Source organism: Anarhichas minor, unplaced genomic scaffold (genome assembly GCF_050575085.1).
Source record: "Anarhichas minor isolate MPS153535 unplaced genomic scaffold, ASM5057508v1 ptg000042l, whole genome shotgun sequence".
Taxonomy (NCBI): domain Eukaryota; kingdom Metazoa; phylum Chordata; class Actinopteri; order Perciformes; family Anarhichadidae; genus Anarhichas; species Anarhichas minor.
This window is the reverse complement of record NW_027466488.1, coordinates 10,095,091-10,121,691: the sequence shown is the minus strand read 5'-3', so window position 1 is coordinate 10,121,691 and position 26,601 is coordinate 10,095,091. Positions and strand designations below refer to the sequence as shown.

The window sequence follows — 26,601 nt, the reverse complement described above, 5'->3', positions numbered from 1 at the left end:
CTTCACTTTAAAGGAATAGTTTGGATTTTTCGAAGTGATGCCGTATGAGGTACTTATCCGTAGTCGGTGTATCACGCCCCCAGTTTGGAGAACCAGATCAGTAGCACCACCACAGGAGCAAAGCAATTAACCGCTGTTGAAGGGGACTGCAGTAAAACTTATTATAGACACTTAAAAGAAAGTCTCACCCAAACAATCAATATCAGTTTAAATGTGAGCTATATTTAGAATGTTTTCACCGCTTTACCTCGACATCAGTAGCACTTTCTAACGGGGAACTTAAGCTGTTAAATCCGTTCCCTTGCCTCAATCGGTTTTACTGTCTCACTTTGGTGTGTTAAAGGGTTAGTTCACCAATATGGCACGATAAAACAAACAAAGTCAGTTAGTTTCAATGAACTTTAGTTAGATTATTTTGAATGTGATTTTGCATACATTTGACACGTCATATAGTAACTGGATTTGGACATGTATTTTTAAAGCAGCAAATTGATTTCAGCTGCATAGCTGAGCTCTCGCACAGTTTGATTCTAGTCTACCGGCCCTTCCTTACTACACTACAGTCCATGTTGCTGTGTCAAAACTTATTTACCCAACTTCTTTTCTCCACTATAATGCCCTCATTCTAATCTATAAACATCCATTCTCCTCTGCATATACAAGAGTACACTTTAATTTTCTGTAGTCAACTCCGGCAACCCACAGCAACTTAACAACCTGCAATTTAACATGTAGCCAATGTCAGCCACTGCTCAGGAGGTGGTACTAAATCCAAGCTCCAGGTAAGCCCACTCTCAGAGCCAGGGAACGCAACAACACAAGCATTGCAAATAATAATGTGTGCGTTTGTCCAAACACTTTCAAGGAAGCGTTCTTTTTTAAGGAAAAGGCAATATTGTGATCAACAATCTCCAATATTTATGTTAATTAAACCTCCCGGTCAATAGTTTGCGGTGTTTGGAGCACACTGGAACATTACCCGTAATGTTTGGGTTGTGTGTTTACCCAAACAAACTTTTATCTCATATTATAACTATTTCTGTCATTAAGAGATGGGCTTTTAGCTGCAAAGCTTGCTGCATCATGCAGTCCTTTCCGTATCAGATTCTTCACCTGCACCTCTCTGTTATGAAGCAGACAGAGCGAGACCGGCACCCGGTACTAGAGAGCTGGACAGTGGGGTAATAGCTGGTCTGGTGCTGGTCCACTCCGCTGACCTCCTACTGCAGGAGGAGCCCCACTAAGACTTAACAATAGTCCTATTTAAAAGTAATTGCTGTCACTTTTACATATTTGAGGACAGCATGTTACAGTGTTCAACACACAGTGGAAACTTAAAGCAGAACCTAAAATATAAGCTAGGCAAGTTCTTCAGTTCAGGTTATGGTAAAGCTCCCGGTTATGGCTCGTTAAGTTGCCATAGTGGAAGACGCCCATCTGCAGTACAGAGTTCTTCTCTACACCACTCTAACATACCAACATGTTCAGAAGACCATGCAGGTACATACTCCGCTCTCTTCTACCTCGCCCTCTACTGCACATTCAGTCAATGGTGTACTTTTTCTCCATGCCTCCCCAGCTTCCTGGTCACACCTGCCGTGTCCTTCCAGAAGAAACCAATCAGCTACAGCCTTCTCATCAATCCCAGCAGCCTCTTCTCCATCTCAGCAGAGACTGGTGACATCAGCCTGACCCGCCCTATCGACTACGAGAGCGACCAGCATCGCTACTTGCTGCTGGTGCGAGCCAGCGAGGGCATGGACAGCATGAGCAGTGCAGCGGAGGTTTGTTTGTGCGTGTGTGTGTGTGTGTGTGTGTGTGTGTGTGTGTGTGTGTGTGTGTGTGTGTGTGTGTGCGATGTGAATTCAAAGTCATATTTCCACTGTCAAATTCAATGACTTGACGGTCTTCAAACCTCAAAGATTGTTGACATTACAAGGCTGTCTCATGAAGTCTTGCACAGTCTATACAGCATATTGCAAACAATATCTGACAAGTCCTCAAATTAATAAGTCTTCTACGAGTGGGATGTTGTCCGGTCCTTTGACGTGTTCCTCATGTGGCACGGCTGACTTTGATCTGCTGCATTTCAAGCCACTGTCATGTACTTCTTGGACAGAATTGCAGACCCAGTGTAGTAGAAATTGGCCGGAAGCTGTTGAACTGTGGTGAGCAGTGGTGAGCAGTGGTGATTATGATATATCTTGCAGACAATAAAGTAACCACACATGGTCATTAAATCCCAGTCTGCTCTGCAGTCTGCTCTGAAACGTCCTTGGATGCTGTTGAATTTAAATGTATTGATCTACAGTTGCTGTATGGATGTAAACAGCTGTGAATGTTGCAGTTCTAGGGCTTCCTGATTGGTCTCTTCTTTGTTTAATGGGAGGCATTTTGAACTCATCAATGCTACATGGGTTGTTTTGGGATGCCTTTAACCCGCACTGATCGTAAAAGTTAATTAAAATCCTCAACCTCAAAGACAACTGTACACTTTTAGAGCACAAGTTTTGTCTTCAGTCAAAGCCAAATAGACTTGTCTGTCTGGATCGACTGCTTTGGTATTCCCAATGACTTCCTTATGTTGTCAGGAAGTGAGAGAACAGCGGTTGACCGCTACAGTCATCCATGCATCTGGTCTGGTCTCCATCATTACTCTGGCCTCAGGCTAAAACATGTCCTGCTGTACCGATCTGTCCTCAACTGCTCCGCTCTGGACCCCTGTGGCCTACAGAACACCAACAGGCCATACGGGCAGAGAGAGAGAGAGAGAGAGAGAGAGAGAGAGAGAGAGAGAGAGAGAGAGAGAGAGAGAGAGAGAGAGAGAGAGAGAGAGGGGGGGATTACTAGATCTAATAGTGAGAAAATGGAAAGAAAGAAAGAAATTGACAGAGAGTTGGTGTGTTCCCTTGTCTGTCCACACTTCTGCCCTGGGTGACCGGCCTCCTCATCCCCATGCTTGCCCTCTGGAGTCTGGGTATAGCTTTTTGAACATCCTCACATAGAGTCCCATCAGCGCTGAAAAGCCAGCAGCATCTCCACGCTGTAACCAACCCTGCTGCCCCAACAGCCGCCTCTCTAGCTGTGCAGTGTAACACCACCAGATAGAAACTATCCTGGGGGGGTTACTGTAAGGTTCGCTATATGGTATTCTGAGAACATCTATTGCCGTCACACGGTTCTCAACATGGCGACGGCTGAGCCAGCAGCTCACGGCTAACTGTGCTATCAACGCTAACACTGCAAACAACCGCAACAGTGCTGACGGGGCTGACAGTGTTGTTGGGGGAACTGGCTCTACGTTTCTGCAATCACGCCCTTAGTCAGGGCGGCGCTATCAAATGTAACTGCCGTTTGAGCACAGCACAGAGCGGTAGCTGGGACCTTTGGGCACGCTCACATGCACAGAAAGGCATGCGCGGCTGGGAGAGTGAGTTATTTCGTTATATCTTAGCATAGATAATAGTTGTTTGTTGCTATATTAATGCTCTGATTATCACCTTATGTATCACCTTTAACATACAATGTTGTTATATACAATGTATATGACGACTCTAATAACATTTCGTTAAGAATAGTCAAATTAATAAATAGAGCTTCACAATAAATGCATCATCATCGGGGCTCCAAGGGACACCCACATCATCAAGTCTACCTAACAATACGTTGGCTCCAGTGCTACATGCTAATACACTGGTCTCTGCTGAGTGATACTTTTGAACATTTCAGTAATTTCCCAACAGGGAACAAAAAGTGTAGTGTTTGTGAGTACATAAATATCCAAATGAAAATGGTTCACTAGATGTGTTGCTGGGTATTTTTACAAAAACAGTTAAACATCTTCAAACTCTTCTCTGAGCTTTATTTCTCTTTTTTTAGATTTAAATACAAACTTGTCAAGCCGACACCTCTTGATCAATTAGCAGCTGACAGTTACAGGTGCTGTACATGTGCATTTAGGATTTCAGTATGATACTCTAGCTAAAGTTCTTACATGAGCCTTCTGTTGTATTTGGTCTCTTTTGATATTTATGGTTGTGAATTGACTTACCCAGATGAGGGTGTGACTCGGATTTTCAACTTGAGACAAAGATTATGGACTTCAGGCTTGTTGTATTAAGATGTATGTATTGCTTCTGTGTTGCCCAGTGTTTAGGTCTAGTCGAACCACTCAGGTCTACTTTGGTCCTTTTCTCACTGAGCTCACGTCGGGTTCAGTCCATTTAGGGTTAACAAATAGATGCAGGAAAAATACTAAACCACTATACTTCAGGGATGAGGGTGACCGGACAGCGGCGATCACAGCCTCAACAAATCCATCTCTTTCCCCCCTGGCATCTGCCCTCTTGCAGGCTCATAGCCTATTACATAAGACATGCCCTCTTTAAAATGGCAACCAATCCAAAATGTCGACCTGTGACCATGCCTAAATGGCATTTTGGTTGTGTGCACTTTGTTTGATTTTAGACAAGACTGCAGCTGTCTGAGACTGCTTGGATCTGAGACACTTCCTGTACATGAATAACTGTAACTTACAGCTCAACTGCTTATTTTTAGTTTGTCCACCAATATGAATCAGAAGTGCTTTTGAGCACCTCACGATTAAACGCATTCTAGTTTCCCCTCGTTCTTGTGTTAAAGTTTACTACAGCGTTAATAATAGGGGACTGTAGAAATAATGCTGCGTCTTCGATTGATGTAGCTGCTATTTCTTTTCTGCTCTTCAGAAAATCTGTGTCTGTCGACCAGAATAGCGAACAGAGGTGGTGTACTTGTGTTGACTGGAGTCACTGAGCATGACTTTAATTTGCAGGTAGTTTCCAAGTTTCTCCCTCCAGGAGTGATAGCTCATCGGCGCCATTAGTTACCTAACCAGCCTGAGACCGGCCTGCAGCTGCCCCGTGTGTGTGTGTGTGTGTGTGTGTGTGTGCATGCACAATGTCTGTTCTAGCTCATCTTGCCTTATTACCCCTCTCTTCTCATTCAATCTTGCTTTTCTTCAGCTTCGTACACACATGTGCCGTATGTTTATGTCTTGTCGAACCCTCGCCATTTCCCGTCATACTGGCACACATGCACTCTGCCAAGTAAACACACACACACACACACACACACACAGACACACACACACACAGAGGCAAACAAAGATTAACAGTCACTGGCAAACACAAAATCACCTCAGGGAGTTGACATGGTCAGATTTTATTTTGCTGTCCATTGCTTCCAAGCTGATCTTTGCTGAAGGATTAACTGATATTACTGAACTTCATCTTACCTACCACGATTTAATACCAGTGGTATTTGCACACCACTTACAATGTGTGTGTGTTTGTGTGTGTGTGTATTAGAGAGTGATGTGTAGTGTTTTTGTCTGTACCGCTGTGTTTATAGGACGTTGGTCTGGGGATCAGAGAGGTGCTCCATCCAGCTCATGTCCGTATTTATTCCCCCTGAATGCTGCAAGCAGGCAGTCAACATCTGCCAGAAGATGTTGCGTTTGCCTTCATGCCCCTAATGAACTGAACAGCCTTACAGTGTCACACGCACACACACACACACACCTACATGCTCACACCATACAAATTCATCTGTGCACACTGATCCACTCTCATTTGTTAGCTCAGGGCTTCTGAAAAAATTGCACAAGATTGCATTCTCCGCTGACAGGCGAAGTGGCCGACTCTGCAGAAGCTCCCCCACTGAGGTGGGGTAAATAAACCAGAGGGATCAGGGTCAGGGCACGCCTTTGGAGCTGGTCGGGATGAGGCGTCCTCTTGGCTAGGGATAGGGTTAATTCGGGTTACTCGCAGATGAAAAACGACTCCGGACCCAATGAAAACCAATTCCGGATGGTGCCTGAAGTAGTAATCCCAGATTTAAAATTTTCATAACACCAACCCGGTGTGACTTTTAATCTCCTGCATTTCCACTTGTGATTGCCTGGGCAGCTTTAGCATGTAGAGACAGTCACAGCGTCACTGGGACATGTATGAGAGGACAAATGCAGAGACTTTACACTCGTTTCAAGTCTAGTATGATAGATATATTGTTTATGTTGAGTAAAATCTTTCTGTCATATAGATTGTTTTTCATTGCGCTTTGGCCATGCTGGGAGAGAGATTCATTTATTTGTTTATTTATCAGGGACAATGCACACCAATCAACAGTCAAACTGTAAGTGAGCCAGAGAGGCTAGTTCTCATCTGCTGTCCCCGGCCAGATGTTTGAAGGCAGCCTGAAATTACAAAATTTCAAATAAAAATGTAATATTCATAGATAAACAGATGGTAACGTATAAACAAAACCAATACACATATAAGCAAAAGAAAAGTGTACACAAGACACTAGAGCAGAGCAGACATAACAGGCTGCAGCATGCGTCAGGCAGAACAAACCCACCTACAGTACAAGCACATATTTAACACTTAGGAGCATAACATACACATCAAAATGGAAAATAGCAACACTGAACAAGACAAATGCACATATCTCTTTTCTGTTTTCTCCCTGAGCTTTCATTCTTTTTTCCCTGTTAATGTCTTGGGGGGGGGGGGGGGTTACTTATATACGATACGAGGGTTCAAGCACTGAGGATTTGTGATTTTGGGCTGTACAAAGGAAATGGAATTGAACTGAATTGAAATGCTCCAGATGTAGTCCCAATGCAGTTTCACTCAGGTATATGAGCGACTCTGTTCTTTTGTTCAACTTTCAAGATGTCTGTCTTGTCAGAAGAGTCCTTGAAGCATTTCAATCTCTTTATCTCGTGGAATAATCTTGATGATGGATTTATTTTTACCTTGAAGATTTTCATGCCAATGTATTCGGGGACTAAATGTTACAGGCATTTTTAATTTACTCTTGCCAACCCCTCCTCCTCCCATCTTTGACTTGCTGCCTGTCTCTCTCCATCTTTCGATCCCCCCCCCTCCTCAACCCCTCTCTCAGGTACGAGTTGTTATTGTCGATGAAAACGACTGCGTTCCCGAGTTCCTCCAGTCCATTTACAGCAAGGATGGTGTGCCGGAGACTGTGACAACAGCCACGTCCCTGCTGCAAGGTGAGACGTGTTCCATCCATAACCCCCCCATCAAACTCCCATCTGTATGTCACTGAGTGCACTTTTTCTTGACCTTATTTTGCACTGAAAATACCCAATCCATTTCTCATTGTTTTTCTGTTGTACAGAGTTGCTAGGGGACTCAGAGATGCACTTTACTGTTTTCTTTAGCTTCGTGTTCTCAAACAAACCTAAACAAAAGAACTAATGAAGCTGCGTTAGTGTTATTTTGCTACTTGACTCCACTAATTAAAAACTCCCACGCAATGTTGAAAATGTTTGGCGTTCTTGTTCAAATTGTCCTAAAACACACCTGATAAGCACGATACATGATGAATTAATCATGATGTTACTGTGTGTGTGTGTGTGGGGGGGGGGGGGGTACAGGGCTGTGTCTGTTTGTTTTTTTCCAGCCTGGGTTTACTCACAAGGTGAATTTTATTTTCACTCTGTCCATATCCGGTGGGTGTAAAATGCTAGACTTCAACAAAAACACAACATATTTTACCTCATGAATGCCTGGAAGTTAGGCTGAACTGTGTGTGTGAACAGCCCCGCTGTAGAGGCTTTCAGAACAAAGTAAGAGTGGCTGAGCTTTTTTAACATTCGTGTTTGGACTGGTTGGGAAACTGAGGAGGTGCTTGTCAGCACTGGCAGCCGTGAAATCACCAGCCTCTCCTTCCCTGTAACGACCCAATTTCCACACGGGGATCGCTTAAGTTTCATCTTATGTGGGGAAATGGTAATTGTAACCGTTGTGGGTGCGACTTGTCACAACTTAATCTGTCACAGTGTGGCTTAACACTGGGGAGGCCACCTTTTGAGGTTCTGACGGTCTGCCAACACAACTGACGGCAAAACATGTCACACTTCTCTATCCCTCTGCACACTGAATAAAGAATACACATTCTCTTTGAAAAAATGTAATATCTTTTTAAGAACAGTGTAATTATTGATCCAAATTGCCTGACGAATAAAAGAACAATCGCACTTTAAAAGCAACTCAACATTACAGTCATTTAGCTTTTATCCAAAGCAACTTACAATTCAGATTCTATCACATTCATACACCGTAGGCACAGCTACGGGAGCAATTTTTTTTGGGGTCAAGTGTCTTGCTCAAGGAGACATCGACATGCGACTAGCAGAGCCGGGGATCGAACCACCGAACCTCTGATTGAAGGACGGCCCTTCTCTCCACTTAGCCACAGTCGCCCCATCATTCTGTTTACAGCTCAAAACAAAGTGCTGCTTCAAATTCAATAAACAGGTTTACTTACTGTTGGCTTAAAATGGAAACACCAACAGGGCAGCAAATGAGTATCGACGACAAGAAAATGCAGGAAAATACAACGCTGCATGCACTATGTAAATTATTAATGACTGCTGTTATGACACGGCATTGAGAGTGCTCATTAACTTCCGCTGCAGGCGGAAAACTTTTGGATCGGGTTCCCATTACAAAGCATTGGTGAGGCACTATGTTTTCCTGTTGTCCGTCCAGCACTATATCTCAGGAACACCTTCAGGGAATTTCTTCAAATTTGGTCCAAACTTCCACTTGGACTCAAGGATGAACTGATGAATGTTCAAGGTCACTGTGACCACATAAAACACGTTTCTGGCCGTAACTCCAGAATGAATATGCTAATTATCACCATCATTATCACCCATATTTAAATTGCCTCTTTGTAGCAGTAGCATACACATAGTTTACACACCGAGTCACAGAACAGCTTTAACGTGTAAAATCACTTTGTGTCCTTTGAAAATAGTTTTGTTGTCTTGGCAGCTGAAGTCGCACATAGCTATGCTACTTCATAGCATATGGCAAAGACAGCTTAGTTGAGTAAAACTGAATGAAGCTGTGCAAATGAAAAGTAAAAATAACGTCTGTTTTAATCAATTTAGTGGAAATTGTGGCATGTTTAAGATATGTAGACGTTATTGCACACACTGCAACAAAGACATGCTGTATGTGATTAGTACTGACAAAGATATCTGAGCCCACACAGTGAAAAGGTTGTGTGCTTTAAATCCATTCAATGCAAACACAGAAACAAGGGTTTTCAGCCCAATGTAAGAGCAATTCAACCGCCAACTAAATGAACAGCAGAGCTAAACAGTAACTTGGATTATCTGATAAAATGCAACAACTGATGTTTAAAGCTATGAAAGATGAGAGAAAAAAATGGTCTGGGTTACAATAAGTAGGTTTGTTACTTAACTTGGGTCACCTACGTAAATGAAGTATGTTACATAAGTTAACTTTCCTTTCTAAGTTAATATGAGTAAACGTTGAGGCGCAGACATTGGGTTAAAGTCTTGTGTGCAGCTCAGGCTGATAAACCAATGTATTGGACAAATCGGTCCTTTGACCTGATGAAAGCACGAGATGTAAGTCAGGGGATCAACCTATGTTCATACAAAGTTTTAATGGCAATCCTTCCAATAGATGGATTTAAGGCTCTACGTTACAGAAATTACATCACCATATGTTCTCTCACATTTAAATCACTCATATGCTGAGAGAGAGAGAGAGAGAGAGAGAGAACCTTTATTTTACGAGTGTCAGTCTCCTCGCACCCTTCACTCAGTCACTCACTCACTCAGTCAGTAAGAGGAACAGATCTCAGTCACATATACATGTGCTAGAAAAAAACAATCCCTCTATGCAGATTGTGTCAGAGTAACCAAAGCTGCTCCGGTTGCATCTTTACATGTGGAGCCTGAGCCCCGATGAACCCGGACATGGAAACAAAGACCAACACAAACTATCAAACTGTCCTCAAATTTGCGGTCATGAGTGTTCTGTACTTTGCTTTTGTCGAAAGAGAGATGATGACAAAAATGTTTGTGTTAGGAAGAAACGGCAATAATAATAATAGAATTGCTGCAATAACACATACAAATGAAACACACACGCACACATCTACAACAACAAACAGCGCTATTGGTCTGAGAATGGCTAATATTACTGATGTTAATGTGGCCAAATAAAGCAAGCAATAATAAAATAAAATCAACAAATACAAACGAAGCTGTAAAGCAACACACTTTTATACTTTGTAAGGTGGGAAAAGGTCAGAGATTGGGCTCCGTAGCCAAACACTCTTCTTTTTACATTTTCAAAACTAAGTGCAGTTAAAATGCTTGCATGCATGTCACAGTGAATGTGACTAATTCAGTTCTGAGTGCACCTGAAGCTGAACAGCCCGGCCTCCTAAAATTACACCATGTTTTTCCTTTCCCCTTACTTCATTAAACGGGTTAAAAGGCACATTATTAAATGAAATGAGGGAGAGATGGGCATCCAGCATGGTTTTGCTAAATCATGTGCTAGTAATCCCATAATCACTTCCATCATGAGTGGACAAACGTGTACTTCGCCAAGTTGGATAAAAGAACTGCAGAGTGCCAAGCAAGCCAATTATGTTGCTTTCCATCGAGATCTGAGTCTCTGGCAGTTTCCATCTTCAGTACAAAATCATTATATTTCAGACGGACATGCAGCGATGCCAGCACAACAATGCTGATTTAAGATTACAGAGGGACCCGCTGATGAATACATGCTCAAACGGTGCTCTGAAGAGTACAAATCTCTACTTAGTAAATTAGATATTGACTCATGTGTGACATGTGTTTGGCCGCTGCATGGGATAGGACGGCCATTTTCTACCCATCACTGCTGGATGAGAGGTTATTCATCACTTTACAGCAGCAAAACCGCTGCATTTCAGTTGTAATTCAGAAAAATGTCAGTCCTTGTAACCAGGGCGGTAGTGCAGGGTAAACATCCGTAAATTCACTTTATCCAGCTTGCAAATCTGACCATAAATCTGAATAACAGACTTTACAAACACCATCATTTGTCATCTAAAAAAAGTGTGGCTGGGTCTAGACACAAATTGCCATTTCCACACTGGATTGGATGCAGTTTTCAGTTGTGTATTGCAATTTATTTCCCTGCTAAAAAGAAGGCAGTGTGACATAATACACATAGAGAAGCCACATTTGCAGCTGTAAACTAAAGCTTATGGAAATTGAATGATAAAACACCCATTTTGCTGACAGTGTTTACTATACATTACAATGTTCTTTTCCTTCCCTCTGAATAACATCGTTTTTGTAATTTACTTGGGCAATTATGTAATACTTTATACCAAAAGATGCATGAAATGTGTACTTTTTTGTTGTTGCCTGTCGTCCTGCATCACCAGCTCTACATGATTATCAGACCAACACTCTAAAGACGGAGCTCAGACCTGGTTACAGGTGAGGTGTGAAAGCATCCTCCTGTTTGATTCTATAGTATTCTCAGCCTGACTTTCATTAGGGTTTCCAATTAGTAACAATGCAATGCGCTTCACTTTGCAGTTCAACTAAATAGTTTAGGGCACTTTCATCTTGCAGCTTTATGAGGGAAGATGTTTTTTGGAAAATATAATTGATTTTAGTTTAATTTGATGGTTGTTCAGGATGATGAAAGACTGGAGGCCACAATAAAACATTTTATTTAATATAACAATGCTTGCAGAATCAATGAATCTGTTATATTCCAATTAAAATTGGACTCGTACTGACACAAAGGAATAAAACAAATTATGTGGATAAATACTGACGGAGTTTATAAACCTTCTTTTAATAAACAGATCTTTTCACTTTGTTGACATTTTGTTAAAACATTAATTTGAAGTGTGCTGAGAGTTTCTCCGAGGCTTTATGGCGATGACGCAGTACAGTTTGTGAGCTGAAGCAAACAAAGATGTGTTCATGTGTGCATGTGCCTGTATTCCTGTGCTTCTGTCTCTGTTTGTTTTTGTGTGTCTATGGGCACGAACCAAATGCAATGTAAGGTGAATTGGAGAATTGAGAGTTTGATGGCAAAAAGACTTGTTAGCGGAAAATATGCTTATTCTAATCCCTGGAGGATCTTTTCAGTTTTAGCAAGGCAATCAATTTGTGGCCGAGCGAGTCCGGGCTCCATGGATTTCCAATGTGTAATGTAGAAACAGAAATGTTGCAAAATGACAGTCCTTTCGATGCATGCTGTGCAAATAACTGAACATTTAAATCAGTGGGGGCATCACTTCCTTTTCAATCTTCTCTTTGGTCACATGGCATGAGAAGTGATTAGATGTCCTGTGCTAATGGGAGGTTCCTTTATACAAAATACATCTCTGGATTATTAACTAAACAGATTGTACTTCATTGTTTGATTCAGCTAATATTGTCTCTTTCACCGTGACTTAGATCAGTATGCTTTACTGGCATAATGAGTCATTTTCAATGTCATTTCATTTTTTTAAAGAAACCCAAGTGGGACAGAAAAAAAGAACGTGAAAAATATATTGATTCTGTATGACCTGCTACCGTTTGAAATCAGTTGGTGAGATGTTGAAACACAGTTGGTTTCATTTTTTTTTTTCATATATATTTCTGATTTCGACTGAGGAAGATAACAATGTCTGTAAAAGTGTTTCCATGTTTAAGAATGAATAACAGCCATGCTCATGCAGGCTACATCCATCAGAACCGACGCCCTTGCTTTCACACTCAGTGTAAACAGAGAGCCTGCTACAGCAGAGTAATGGTGGTGGTGTTAGAGAGTGCATCGCATCAATCCGCTTTCATATAAACTTTTTAGGACAAAGGAAAAGTTGGGATCTAAGGGGCTCTGGTTTTGTCTTTTAATCCCTCTAACTTCTTTTTTTCCTATTCTCTATTTCTATGTTGTCATCTCTAGTGTCCGCCAATGACTGTGACTCCGAAGAGAATGCAGAGCTGGCCTATTACACCCTGAGTCCAGACTTCACCATTTCCCCTCACGGGACCATCTTCCCAGCAGGGCCTCTGGACTACGAGAGGCCCAACCACCTGTACGAGTTCGTAGTGATGGCAGTCGACAAGGGGGAGGTTCCTCGCACTGGCACGACTACCGTACGGATTCGAATGGCGAACGTCAACGATGAGGCGCCTGAGTTCTCCCAGCATATGTAAGTAAGACTCGGGCTGTTTAGTTAAAACCCAATGGAAAGAGGCTCTGATGGGATGGGATGAAACTTGCAGTTAGTTTTAACTGTAAAAGCTGTTATAAGCTCCCCTTACTCTGTGTCAGATTCCTCAGTGCTGGTGAGGCTGAGACGCCAAAGGCTGACGCTCATTCTGTTGAGCAGGACCTCAGTTGTTAGCAGCATCGCCCTGGACTCCATTCAGTTCAGTAGGCTTTATTTGCATGACATCTGACATGCCAAAGCAGAATTAGGATTATGAAATATGATGAATGAAATAAAGAAAAACAAAAATAAATCGGAACCATTTTATTTTCAGGTGCATATTTACTGATTCACACTGTGGAGCCGCTGCACACTGGTGTTTTTCAGATGTGCTGTAGTCTGATGGAAAAGACACCATAATTATTAAAAAGAATCATTAGATGAAGCCCAGCTTCAATTTCAGCCGCTGTCTGCCAAAATGATTTGGTCGGGGCCGGGAGAAAAAGGTTGCAGTCCTTTTTATGTGCTCCTCTCTCCTTTGGATTTAATTGATGGCTTCCTCTACCCCTTTTTATTTTCTGTCTTTATCGTATGAAGATGCACCTACAATAGTGTGGCTCTACGTTTAATAGGCTGAAGCATGCTTGGTGGATATAGAGACAAAAATATGGGTAAAGCGATATGTAAAGATGTAGAGGGGGAGGGGGAGTCCTGCTTTGTCAGGTCAGCTCCTCACAGCTGCCTCCCAATTCAACATTGCAGCTGCTGTTAACCACAATTCCAGTGATGCCGCGGTGCCTGCATCTTTTAATTGGTTGATTTTCTGGCAGAGAGCTCGGCAGAGTGGTGAGGCAGGGTCAATCAGCCATGCCCACCAGCACCCTCAGGAGGCCTTGGGCACGACGCACTCTTTGTGTGTGTGTGTGTGTGTGTGTGTGTGTGTGTGTGTGTGTGTGTGTGTGTGTGTGTGTGTGTGTGTGTGTGTGTGTGTGTGTGTGCTCTTTCTGAGTATATATGTGTGTGTTTGTGTGTTCTGTTATTGGGAAGGTCTCTGCAAAGTGTAGGTATGGACAGAGTGATGTAGTTATAAAATGCATGTGTGTATGGTGGGAGTGTGTGTGTGTGTGTGTGTGTGTGTGTGTGTGTGTGTGTGTGTGTGTGTGTGTGTGTGTGTGTGTGTGTGTGTGATGTATTGATTTACTGACGTGCGACAGCAGAATTATCAGTCAGTGCTTTCTTCTGGAGCCCTCGACCCTCTACTGCAGCTGCCACAAAAACAGTACTGGACAATCAGTGATGTATCACTAACACACACACACACATGCGTGCGTGCATGCCCGGGAGAGACTGTGCACGAGAGTGTGTTGAGTCAATGCATGTGATGGATAGAGATGAGAAGACGGAGAGAGAAAGAGGTCATTAAAGATATCATTATCGAGGCAGAAAATCTGTCCTATTTGTATCGATTCATGCAGTTGGAAGCTTGCGATAATGAGTTTCCATGTGTGTATGCAAGGGCCTTAGGTTTCAGGTTCCATTGGTGGGGACGTATATGAGATGGGGAATCATGACGTCTTCCTCCAGGACATTTTTTAAGAGTCAAACACTTCATTTCCTGCATTCTGGGAAATTTGTGTGCTCTTGTATAGTAGAAGTGTCGTGTCTGCCCCCTCTTAGTCGACTCTTATCGATCGTTTTGGTCTTTGATTTCTTCTGTAGAGTGTTTTTAGGACTTTAGGACATGCAGAATGACTTATTTCCAAGAAACTTATAAGCACATCTCTGGTAAACACAAGATTTAAAGTGGTGCTAAATCAATTTAACCGATAATTTAATTCCTAAAGAAATCCTAATCTCTGCTGAGTGAACACACAGACAGATCTACTCTTCCCTCCTCTGTTGTGTCTTGTGTTTGGGGAATTCAATTATTGAAATGTGCGTGTGGCATTTATACACCTCAATAATGCATTTTAATTCATTTATAAGCCCCTGGACTTTAATAACTCATGTGTTTCAGCACGATTTCTGCATATTCAAAACATTTTTAACTGTGTTGTTTGAGGTGTCAAGAATAAAGTCGGAACATTTTGACATGAAAGTTGTAATATTACTCGAATAAAGTTGCAATTTAATTAGAAAGTCACAACATTTCAAGAAAAGATCTACCTGCCCTATAAAACCGAAGCTAACAGCTACACTTGTGATCAGGCATGGATCTCATCATAGATTGTTTCCTGTTCTGGGACAAAGGATGTCGTATGTGTACAGATTGTAAAGCCCTCCGAGGCAAATTTGCAATTTGTGATTTTGGGCTATAAAAAAAGTCAATTGAATTGAATCTCGTTATCGTGTGGTAAATACAGGCTAGATCCACTTTAACATAATCGTTACCACACTTTAACAAACCAGCGGTGTTATTTGTGATTCCATAAGCACCGTGTCAATTGTAAAAGCCGACTCAAATATCAGCTGAATATTTCATCAGGAGGAGGAACTGTGTGCTACTCACACTCGTGGTCATCGTCTGTTGTAGAAATCCAATATAAATCCATTTCAGGCTGAAAGTATACAAATGAAACTGAACAGTATTGTTTTGAGGGGGTGTCATTGCTACTTTCTTTTGAATGCTGGCCGTGGTGTTGATGTTTGTCACTGACCACCAGTGCAGAAAGACTGAAAAGAGAACTACTTTTTCTTTTTTCCATCAGTTGGACACTCTCAGATCTGCCTCTTCACCACATGGCTCTCCCTTCCTGGGGAGTGACAGAATAGCCGCCTTTCATCTATTCGCTGTCACTTTGCGAGCCATCGGGACCTTATTACCGTACCTACCATCACCTGCCTGTTGCCACGGAAACCACCCTGGGAGCCTTCCTCCACCGTTAGATGTGTGTCTAGTGTCCAGTCCAGAAAGAGCGCCCATGTGTTGTTTAGGAGCTGAAAATCTAAATTTACATTTCTCAATGATTTCTTTGGAATTGGAGCTTTCGGAACTGATTTGTGACGCCCAACCTGACCTTCCAGTGGAGAAAGCGTGATAAAGGGCCCTCCTAGGACCACTTCCGGTGGAGAAAGTGTGATAAAGGGCCCTCTTAGGACCACTTCCGGTGGAGGAAGCGTGATAAAGGGCCCTCTTAGGACCACTTCCGGTGGAGGAAGCGTGATAAAGGGCCCTCTTAGGACCACTTCCGGTGGAGAAAGCGTGATAAAGGGCCCTCCTAGGACCACTTCCGGTGGAGAAAGTGTGATAAAGGGCCCTCTTAGGACCACTTCCGGTGGAGGAAGCGTGATAAAGGGCCCTCCTAGGACCACTTCCGGTGGAGAAAGTGTGATAAAGGGCCCTCTTAGGACCACTTCCGGTGGAGGAAGCGTGATAAAGGGCCCTCTTAGGACCACTTCCAGTGGAGAAAGCGTGATAAAGGGCCCTCCTAGGACCACTTCCGGTGGAGAAAGTGTGATAAAGGGCCCTCTTAGGACCACTTCCGGTGGAGGAAGCGTGATAAAGGGCCCTCTTAGGACCACTTCCGGTGGAGGAAGCGTGATAAAGGGCCCTCGTAGGACCACTTCTGGTGGAGAAAGCGTGATAAAGGGCCCTCTTAGGACCACTTCCAGTGGAGAAAATGTAAAGAAGTGCCGAGCTTAAAGTTGCTGTTGCCAAGCTTGTCAGTCTTTCAATACGTGTAAAGTTTGCGGCAACAATTTTTGCAGATTCACCACTTTAATAAGTACACATTTTTAAAGACAACAGGTCCTTGATTTCAGACAGAGGTAGACAAGAGCAGGCTTCTAATTTTTTCAAGTCATCAACAATCGGTTTTCAGCTAAAATTAAAGCTGTCACTCACAGATCTCATCAGCTGCTGCTAGCTCGCTAGTTAGCTTGAGCTCTCTAACAGCTCCACATGACTCATATGAACATCAGAACCCAACAAATCAACAAATATGTGCAGTTGATGGGTACAAACAAAATAATTATGACCAGACAGCGCTAAAAACTAAAGCTACATCCCCAGTTAATTATTCACATGAGACATGTAGCAGACATAACCAAAAAAAGGAGCAAACATGTTGTATTGCAGGGTAGAGCACGCTAGCAGTAGCATTACATTACCTTAAGAAAATAATATGATATCAGACTTTTTTCTCTTTAACGCTAGGTTAGTTAGCTGAACAAACTAACGTTTGCAGCCATGCGTTAGGGCAGATAAACACGGATACATGTGTACTCTTAGATTTTTGGTTGTGGAAAGTCAATGTCGCTCATACAAACCTCAAAGTCTCCATAGAGCAAGGTTAACGGTCCATAAAGTTAAGGCCATGTGGACTCGAAAACAAAAGCACTACATCCTTTCACCATTTACCACAATGAATTTATTATACAAAATATTTTTTATTTTGAGAAAATGTGCCACCTTAAACCTCCTTGAAATGAGATTAGCGATGTCTTATAACGGCCCTCGTTTTGGTGACCATGTGAAGCTTCACGGCCATCCAGCAATAAACTTTGTCAAGAGGAGTTCTCAGAATTCTCAAGAAGCTGTATTTTACACGCTGAACATTAATATAGCAGAAAACTATAGGTTTGTAGTTTAACGTTTCATTTCGTTTTTGTGTCTGCTTACATGGACAACAGTATCCTCGGTTGTTTTTGGATGCGTAACCATAGTTTCAGAAACCTGGAGAAGGCCTTACCCTGGTATTGACAGGCCTGATTATGCTATCTGTGTCCTATAGCCACTGGAATACTTTGGCATTTAGACACTGAAATGGGGTTTCTGATCACTTTCTTTCACCTGTGCTGGTGCATCTTCATGTGAAAAAAAGATCCAAATTTACCATGATGATGAACAGTGTTGTGATCATCTACATCCTAAAATTCAAACCAAATTGTGGATAAATGTTGTCCCTCCATCACTGGTGGTCAGCGGGAGAGTATAAAAGGCAGCCAGAAGCACAGTTAACTCAGGGAGAGTGCTGAAGAGTTGCCAACACAATTACTTGGAGAATGTTGCATATTGCCTCGTCCAGGTTTCTCCATGTTCCGTGTAAACATCACTACCCAAACCGATCCTTTATGAAACATACTAAAGATTCAACAGATGGAGCTTTTAAACTCCACCAGGGTAAACAGAGCAGGACCCAGCAGACATAGCAATATCGACAGAAACAACTCTCATCAAATTGGTTCACATGAAACACTCTGCTCACATACACGCGCTTCTAACCCACCACCTTAATAAAATGGCATAATTTAAAATGTCAGAGCCGGGACTTATTATCTTGCTATAGTGAACACTGCTGCCTCAGTGCTTGTATTGCAGCCACGTCTGCGACAGTTATTACTGCAGTCGGCCCCACACACACCTCATTTAAACAAGCAAATGGAAAGAAAGCTTTGTAAGTACTGATTAACGGGGAATCAGACGGGAGGCATTCCAGCAAATATATAAAACAATCAGTGAGCAGCAGTTGGACCAGCTGACCTTCCCGGTCCTCAACTATTCACCACACACACACACACACACACACACACACACACACTCACACACTCCATTACCACCTCTCTTCCCTCCATTCTCCATCTATGCCTTATCTAGATAAACAAAATTAACTCAATAATTAAATTCAGTAATTAATGTTCACAACTGACATAAACAAAAAGTAAAACAAAAGGTTAAAAAAGTAATTAGTGTGTGGCGGTGTATGTCTGAGGCGGATTTCAATTGGTTGCAGCATTGATTCGGCCAAATTCGAGTTGTGGTGGAGCCCAAATGTGATTGCAAAAGGCATCTCTGTGCTGCTCGACTACTGAGCTGTTTTGCTTTCCTCTCGGTGATCCGTCCCGATCTCTCTCCGCTCCCCCTTAATAGAGAGGCACTCACACAGGCACTCCTTCACGCAGTGGAAGCCTACAAGCAGCAGCTTGAGAGCATTAGAGAGCGCTATCTGTTTAAGTTAGGTTGATGTTAGTGTCAAGTAGGATACGCCTTAAAATGATCTACCTGGATCCTGGATACTTCTGAAGTTATTGACATCATGCTAGGCTTAATGGTCAGCAATGTAAGTGTAGGTCTGCTTTCCACTGTTCTGGACACAGAGGCATTCGTCTTCTTTACCATGTCATCATCCAACATGTCGGTTTGTATTGTATCTTAAGAAAAGTTTTCTGTCTGTTCTTCTACAACTGTCCAGCAACACGATTTCAGCTTGTTACTTGCATACAGTCTTCTTTTTTATCTTTTGATTATTTGTTTTCAAAGTACCTATAAGGTGTAACGATGTATTTCTGTGGACGTTGAGCTGATTTAAGTCAACATACTGAAGTATCAATTAATACGTTAGTTATTACAGCTGCCAGTTTTTCCACTGAAAAATACATTTGTTCTGCTGTTCTAAAGAAATGAACTGGAGGTCAGTAAAGAGTGAGAAGGTGCTCCGTGTGTTGAAATGTGCTTTAGCTGCTTTGCCTCTTTGGGAAGACGAACGCACACATCATTTTTAATGTTTGTAGTTCATTTTAGATCTTTTTTATAAACGAGCGTGGTAATAGTGTTTGTTAATCTGTAATAGTGTCCTTTTTAGTTTACAAGGTATGATTTAAATTGTGTTTCATATTTATTCTGATTATCATCAACCCAGGGTCTTCCTCGTCGACGGTGTTTTGCTTTGTTTCATAGAAAGAAAAAGAAAAGGTTCATAAAATCATAGCATAAAGAGGTAAAAATGAAACGCCAAAGCATGGTTTACATTTTGTACTACCTTGTCATTTTCAAGTGCCTTCATGATTTCAAGTCTTAAATTTACAAAGAAATGTTATTTCTTATATAGTAATATTAAAACCCAAACATATCCAGTTTACAATAGTTAAAAATGAAATGCAGCACAATTTTTAGAAACTGAAAACAGTTTGAGTTTGACATTTTTGCTTAGTATAATTGTATTGTGTAATTTGCTGTTGACTAATCAACTAATTGTTTCATGTCTGCCATAGATGGTGGGAGTTTTTAGCATGCCACTAAGTTGATTGTCTAGCAGACCAACACGGGCCAACTTCAGCTATTGTTGCCATATCAGGCTGCTCCTTCTTATAAGCCTAATTGTAAGCCAACTCCATTTGGATCTATAATGATTAATCTGTCTGCATCTGTAATGAGTACGTTGAGTTCATTCGGGGAGTCGGGAGAAAAGAGGCTTAGCAGCCCGTGTAAGAGAGTCGTGCATGAATTCAACTGCACAGACAGCGTCTGTAATTTAGCCATCAAATTGCAGGCAGAAATGCACAAGGAGGCCTAGTTCTTTCTGGCTTTCAGGTGAGATAAATACGAGCAATTATCTAATGATCTTTCAAATAGCTTCCTTAGACTACAAGTTTAAGCCGTTTGATCAATGCGACCTATGTAAAACACTGCACAGCATCTCCTCCTTGCCCCTTGCGTATTGATCTGTGGGGAAGTGCTCGGCTTGCAGACTGTGAGCTGAAATTACTCAAATGCTGCAACAACAGTTCTACAAACCGAGCAAAGCAGTGGCACTTCGCTGATCTTCCCAGGCAGAACTAGTCCAACAGTTGTTGAGGCAGAAAGACGGCAGTGACGGAACACGATGACAGCGCTCGGCTTCTAATGAGAGCGCCTTGTTTCCAGTGAAAAATGAATGGGCCGCGTCGCCCGGACGGTGTGTGACAGAGGATGTGCGTTTATGTCAGGCTGTCAGTTACTCGACCTGCCTTTTTGGATGTGCACGCACATGCAAGCAAGTAATGAGTCATTGATGAACGACAGCAGAGTACGTCTTTTAGTCCTACCTTGAAGCGCATTTAGCAAAAAGGGACATGCACACAGACTGTCTGTTCTTCATGGAAAAGGCTTACAATTACTGAAAGGATCAGATCACCCAAATTATGTTTACCCCCCTTACTGTTAGTCAATCACTCATTGAGTTCACTGACAGCTGTTGGCAGTATGGGGGTTTTGCTTAGAAACCACAGTACTTATGAAGGGTAACTTGATGAAAAGTGTTTTAAATGTCATTTTTTCAGTGTTGTGAGAACTATTAAAATGATTCAGTTTACCACGTTGGTATTTTGAGTCTCAGCGACACATTTTTGTGACATTAGAAGTGTCCCCATCTAAGAATGTATATAGCTGAATCTGATTGGTTAAGTTTTAGTTTTGTTTCTCATTGATCCCCCTAAGCTCTATGTATCTCAAAATAAGCCGAGAAACATGCAACTAATGCTTCTCTACCCACTCCTACAGACCCAGTGTGTAGGTCTGTAGGAGTGGCCGTAGTGCTGAAGTCAAGCGGAGACTGATTTAGCATCTTTGGAAATAACTTTCGGTCCTAATTCTGCATCATACACACATTATTTTTGACTTATGGAAAGGACCTCGGTGGAGGTCTGCGCTCTCCAAGTAGCCTTTTCGTTCCTCGTGTTTTAGTAAAAAAGAATCATGTAATTTCAAGATATTTTAACATCTCTATTGCAATTATCTGCCTAATGTCCTGCACCAAGGTGGTTATGTTACAGTTTGTTTTGGTTTGTTTGTCTGCTTGTCAGTAGGATTATGGAACAAAAAGGAATGGACCTACTTATATGAAACTAAGTGCAGCCTGGGCCAGAAGAAGCTATTAAATGTTGGAATGGATTGGTCTGCGCTCTCTGAGTGACCTTCAAGTTCCCCCATGTTTTTGAGATAGTGACACTGACTAGAAGGGTTTTTAAACCAAGAGAAACTGCACTGGGAACATGTAATAACTCATTCATGCTTGCTGACTCAGACTAACATATTGCTTGATTTCCAAAATATACAAAATGGAGAATGAATGGTATTGGTGTATGGTACTGTAATGTTTTAATCATCATTAAGCTTAACCCTGCTAGTTCAAATGGCTTTGTCCTATTGCCTATTGTTACTCCTTATCGGTTAACTAATAACCCAAAGAGTCTGGCGTGTTGTATTTCGCAATGATATCTGCTATTGCCCTAAGGACCGCTGAAACGTGACCCAGGAATGTAAAGTGTGAACGCGCGTGTCAACAAGGTGGAAAGACCAGCCTTTCAAGAAAGGTTTTGCTTTCAAGCACATCAGTGGTTCGGAGATGCATGCGCAAGGCCAAAAGAGAGTTCAAAGCTGAAGTTCAAAGTGCTACTCTTGAGATACAAAGACAAAACTGAAGGGAAATTTTAGAGCAAGAAGCTGAGCTCAGTTTGCTCCGCATGGGCTGATAAAAAATGCATGTCAGGGCAAGTTAGCTTGAATGGGATTTATATATCCCATTCAAGCAAACTTGAATGGGATATATAAATATACATACAATAAGGACTTCCCATTTCTGTACATGCATGCATAAAGTCATTGCATGAGTACTCTGTCGGGTTAGATGCTTCTGTTTGCAGTGTAAAGATGAGCTCATGATACTGTTGTACATTGCCCAGGAAGGCATCACTTAAATGCCGAAAGAACTTAAAGCAAAACTGTGAAAGCATTGCTGTCTAAGCTCACGGAGGATCTCGTTCACCCCCGTCTCTTGTCCACTGATTTTAAAATCCAGCAACAGACATAAACACCCTTCAATTTTGATTTGGGTTCGGCCATTGAGGGTATCCTCCACGACGGTGATGCACACTTGCGGCCCACTCAACCCTGTAGATTGTGCTGTGCTGAGAACTATTCCCGTCTACTAAAGAGGAAGCTCACTTTCACAATCGTTACCCTGCTCCACGTTCTCAGTTTGAAAGTTGTTAGATTGCAGGCACTCCATGATGGAATGTGTGATGGAAGATGGGTGTTGTTGGCGGTTAGAAGTCTGGGATGCGAGTGTGAAACTGTCTTCTCTGTATGGACATATGTCGGGTTTTTTTTCTAGGTTATTTAGAATTTTGCCCTGCGGGTCGTTTTGTACGCTGCTCCTCAGAACTCTGCTGGTTTGTAGTGTTGCAACTGCTCAGGGACTGATTAACACCCGGGGCTCACGGTGAAAGCAACCAACTAGCTGGTGTAAATGGAAACAAAAGAGAAGAGAGTTCAAGCATTAAACGCATGACATGTTAACACTGAATAAAGCTCTGGTGCATGGCGGTCTGTTGGCTATGTTGGAAATGTTGTCAGTATTGCGCACCTGGGATCAAAACCACTTGCCTCATAAGAAAGTCACAGTAAGGCCTCCTGTGGCTGCACATGTAAACATTTTACGAAACTGTCTTTGCTCACAGGGTGCAATACAAACACTGGTGCAGCCATCGCTCAGCAGATCTCAGGTCAACATGGACAAAGATGTGATTTTTCATCGTTTAGGCTGTTGATTGTAGCACATGCAGTGGGATTTATCCAGAAGGTCTTTTAATGGCAGCCCCCCTAGAGCTGTTACAGGGATATCAAACCAGCCCTGTTCATGTTTGTTCCCCATAGTTGAATTTGAAATGACACTAACGCGGTTAGAATTTTTAGTACTGGTGCGTTGGGTTGGTCTGTAAATGCCTTTGCTCATGACACATTTATGATTGAAATCAATCAATATTTTTGTGGGTATTGCAGCCCGTTTCTATCTTTGTCTTATGTGCTGATGCATTGATCTGCTGGTCGAGCATGAATAAGATGGAATTGATTTGAAATATTGACAAAACTATGTTGAACGTGTCTTATTTTTGCCTTTGCAGCCAGGGCTCGTGTCCTCCTTAAGTGTAGGCAAGCTGTTGATTGTGTATCCGTATGTGTTTTATCAGATATCGGACCTTCGTCTCAGAGGACGCGGGACCCAACACACTTGTTGCCACGGTGCTGGCGAAGGACCCTGACGGGGACGGGATCACGTATAAGATCACCACAGGAAACGAGGAGGGCAACTTCATCATTGACAGCCAAAAAGGTAAGACATGCATTCTTTCTTTTTCTCCTCATCTGCACATTGTCATTCGACCAAGTGTTAATGATTCCTAGTTGTTATTGTTATTAGTTAATCCCATTTTCACCAAGGCAATACATTGACATCTTGATGTGCAAACCATGCACAAATGGCTGAGGGGGGTTCAAAGTTCAAAATTCAAAGTTAGCTTTATTGTCAATTCCACAATATGTACCGAACATACAGATGAGTTGAAAAGACGTTTGGGTTGGGGGAATGGATTAGCATGGGACAGCGTGGTAAGTAATTTTGTTGCCTAAACCTAAAAACGTATTTCACAATCTTTTCCCAAACCTAACCAAGTACGTTCCTGTGGAAATGGAAGTTTATTTTGAAAAGACAAAACATAAATTGACTCGTGCTGCTGCCTTTCGTAGGAGTAACTTTTCGTAGGTTATGATGAGGATACGTTGCCTGGTTCGACCCTGGGGCCTCTCCGACCTTGGGGCTTCTCTCTGTTATTACCGGTGCCCGTTGGTGGCGTGGCAGCTCCCAGCGTGTGCCTGTTTGAAATGGGCCGATTGCTCCAAAGAGTTCGATTGCACTGCAGTCAATAAGCAGCAGCCTGTAGAGGCTCTCTGCAGATTAAATGATTATTGGTTTTATTATTATTTTTCACATAAATCATATGCGTCTTCCTGTTCAACTCGTCTTGCCCTATTAATAGAACAGAGTCGAGTAGAACTTCAGGCTGCTCAGGAGCCTGTTATTATTGAGCTATTTACTCGCTTTGCCCTGGAACCCTGACATCTGCACAAAGATTGCTTTTTTCCAGTTGTTTACACCCTGCTTTGCTGTCAGCCCTACCTGCTATATTTACATACACCGTATAGATGTAAAAGCTCTGCAGTTTGTCAAGCGTGCCTCGGAGCTTCTTGAAATGATGCTTTATATAGTGTGTGCAGTATAGTTTTATGTCCTTTCTCACCATTCTGTGGGTAGGGATGCCTCACCAGCCTCCCTTCCTCTGTCTGCAGGAAGCTTTGTCAAGGATATTTAAATCCTGACAGGTCATGTCATGGAGACGTTAGAATAATCAGCCCGAGTGAGTGGAGCGTTTCCACAGTGTCTCTGTAACAAAATATCATCTGAGGTTTATAGTCACACATCTCAACTTCCTCTGAGGCAGGAGCAGCAATGAGAGGCAATGTGAAATAGGAAACGGTGTTAATGACGCTGTGTGTGTGTGTGTGTGTGTGTGTGGGTGGAGTGTGGGGCGGCAATTGCATAGTGGTTCGACCCCTTTGTAAATTGCAACCCCCTCTGAATCTGCATATCCTATTATAGGGTAATACGATGACTTCTACAAATTCAATTACTCAAAACTTCAAAGCCCCATCTCCTCTGATCACCAGCTATGACATTCCCTGTCAGCAGAGTCAGTGCACACCGTGGTGGTCACATTGTCAAGCAGGGAGAAGAAGTGCGGCTAATAACTGGATTCCTTCCGCCATCAGATGATGGCGCAGGCTTGCTTTGCCAATTATACTGTTTTGGCTCTCGTGTGCATTTAGACACATATCTGACACAATGCCTTTTTAGGCATTTGGCACAGATTGATCGATTTAGCCATATATCTGGTAATCTGCAGGTTCACTATAATTGGTGTTTATGACTGGAATACCACATGCTGGTGTACCAATACTCAGTCGGGTAACTGATGATGGTTTTTTTCACTGTGATTAATCTATTGATTATTTTTACTCAACTAATTGATTATTGGTTTATTAGCTACACCAATAATCAGCCACTGTACTGATGACCTCGTCATCATCCTGTTGTCGTGGCTGTAAGCGTGGTGATGAAGAAAGAGGCAGCAGAGACGGGCTTTAGATTTATGGATTTAGTTCTGACTTTCTCTTTGTCTGAAATACTTATAAACAATATTTCATACATTTTGCCAGAGATTTAGGAGGCTATTTTTCACAGCAGACATTTTGAGTCTTAATTGAATATATTTTTGTTTTCGACAGCTGGTTTGGCAAAACAATGTTCAAGACATAACCTTGGGCTTTGGGAACAAATTATGTACATATTTCATATATACATTTTATATATAAATATTTGTATAAATACTTGTAAATTTAGTGATTAATCGAAAAATGACCATTCTAATGTTTACATTACAGCACTTTACAGTCATTCTTTCAGGGTGACAGTAGCTCAGTCTTGGCTTGGGTAGATGGTTGAAGTCCAGCAGGTGCCAGGTACGGAGTGTGGACTGGTAGCTGGATAGGTTGGGCACTGGAGGTCAGCTGGCTGCCACAGCTCTGTCCCATCAATCTGACATCGCTCCTCAAATATCAGCAGAACACAAACACAAATTTCCCAAAGGGGACAAAAAAAGTACCCATATTCACAAATACTTGGCCTTTAGAAATGTTGGGGTTCACTCAGTATTACATGTGGACTGGAGAAGCCAGGGAGCAAACAGCAAACAGTCAGCCCGGCAGTTAGTGACTGCTCACTAAAAAGCTATTCTGTGAGCTGTTCTCACAGCTTTATGTCTTCAGTATTTGGTTACAGATGGAATTGGGATCAACTGCCAGACCAGCAAATCTGTAAAGTATTGAGAGATCCACTGACACTTTTGAATCATTGATGACAAGAAAAATACAGAAGTTCACCAGGTTTATCCTTT

The 26,601-nt window shown here is 42.2% G+C and overlaps 1 protein-coding gene across 1 annotated transcript in view; it reads left to right on the top strand.

Moving 5' to 3' along the window:
- The window catches only part of LOC142970061 (neural-cadherin), a 295,060-nt gene that overhangs the window by 88,120 nt on the left and 180,339 nt on the right, over positions 1–26,601 (top strand). Inside the window, exons 4-7 of the mRNA XM_076110212.1 lie at positions 1,580–1,784; positions 6,949–7,060; positions 12,807–13,056; positions 23,782–23,924. Coding sequence (XP_075966327.1) covers positions 1,580–1,784; positions 6,949–7,060; positions 12,807–13,056; positions 23,782–23,924 — 710 coding nt within the window. The remainder of the gene's footprint in view (positions 1–1,579; positions 1,785–6,948; positions 7,061–12,806; positions 13,057–23,781; positions 23,925–26,601) is intronic.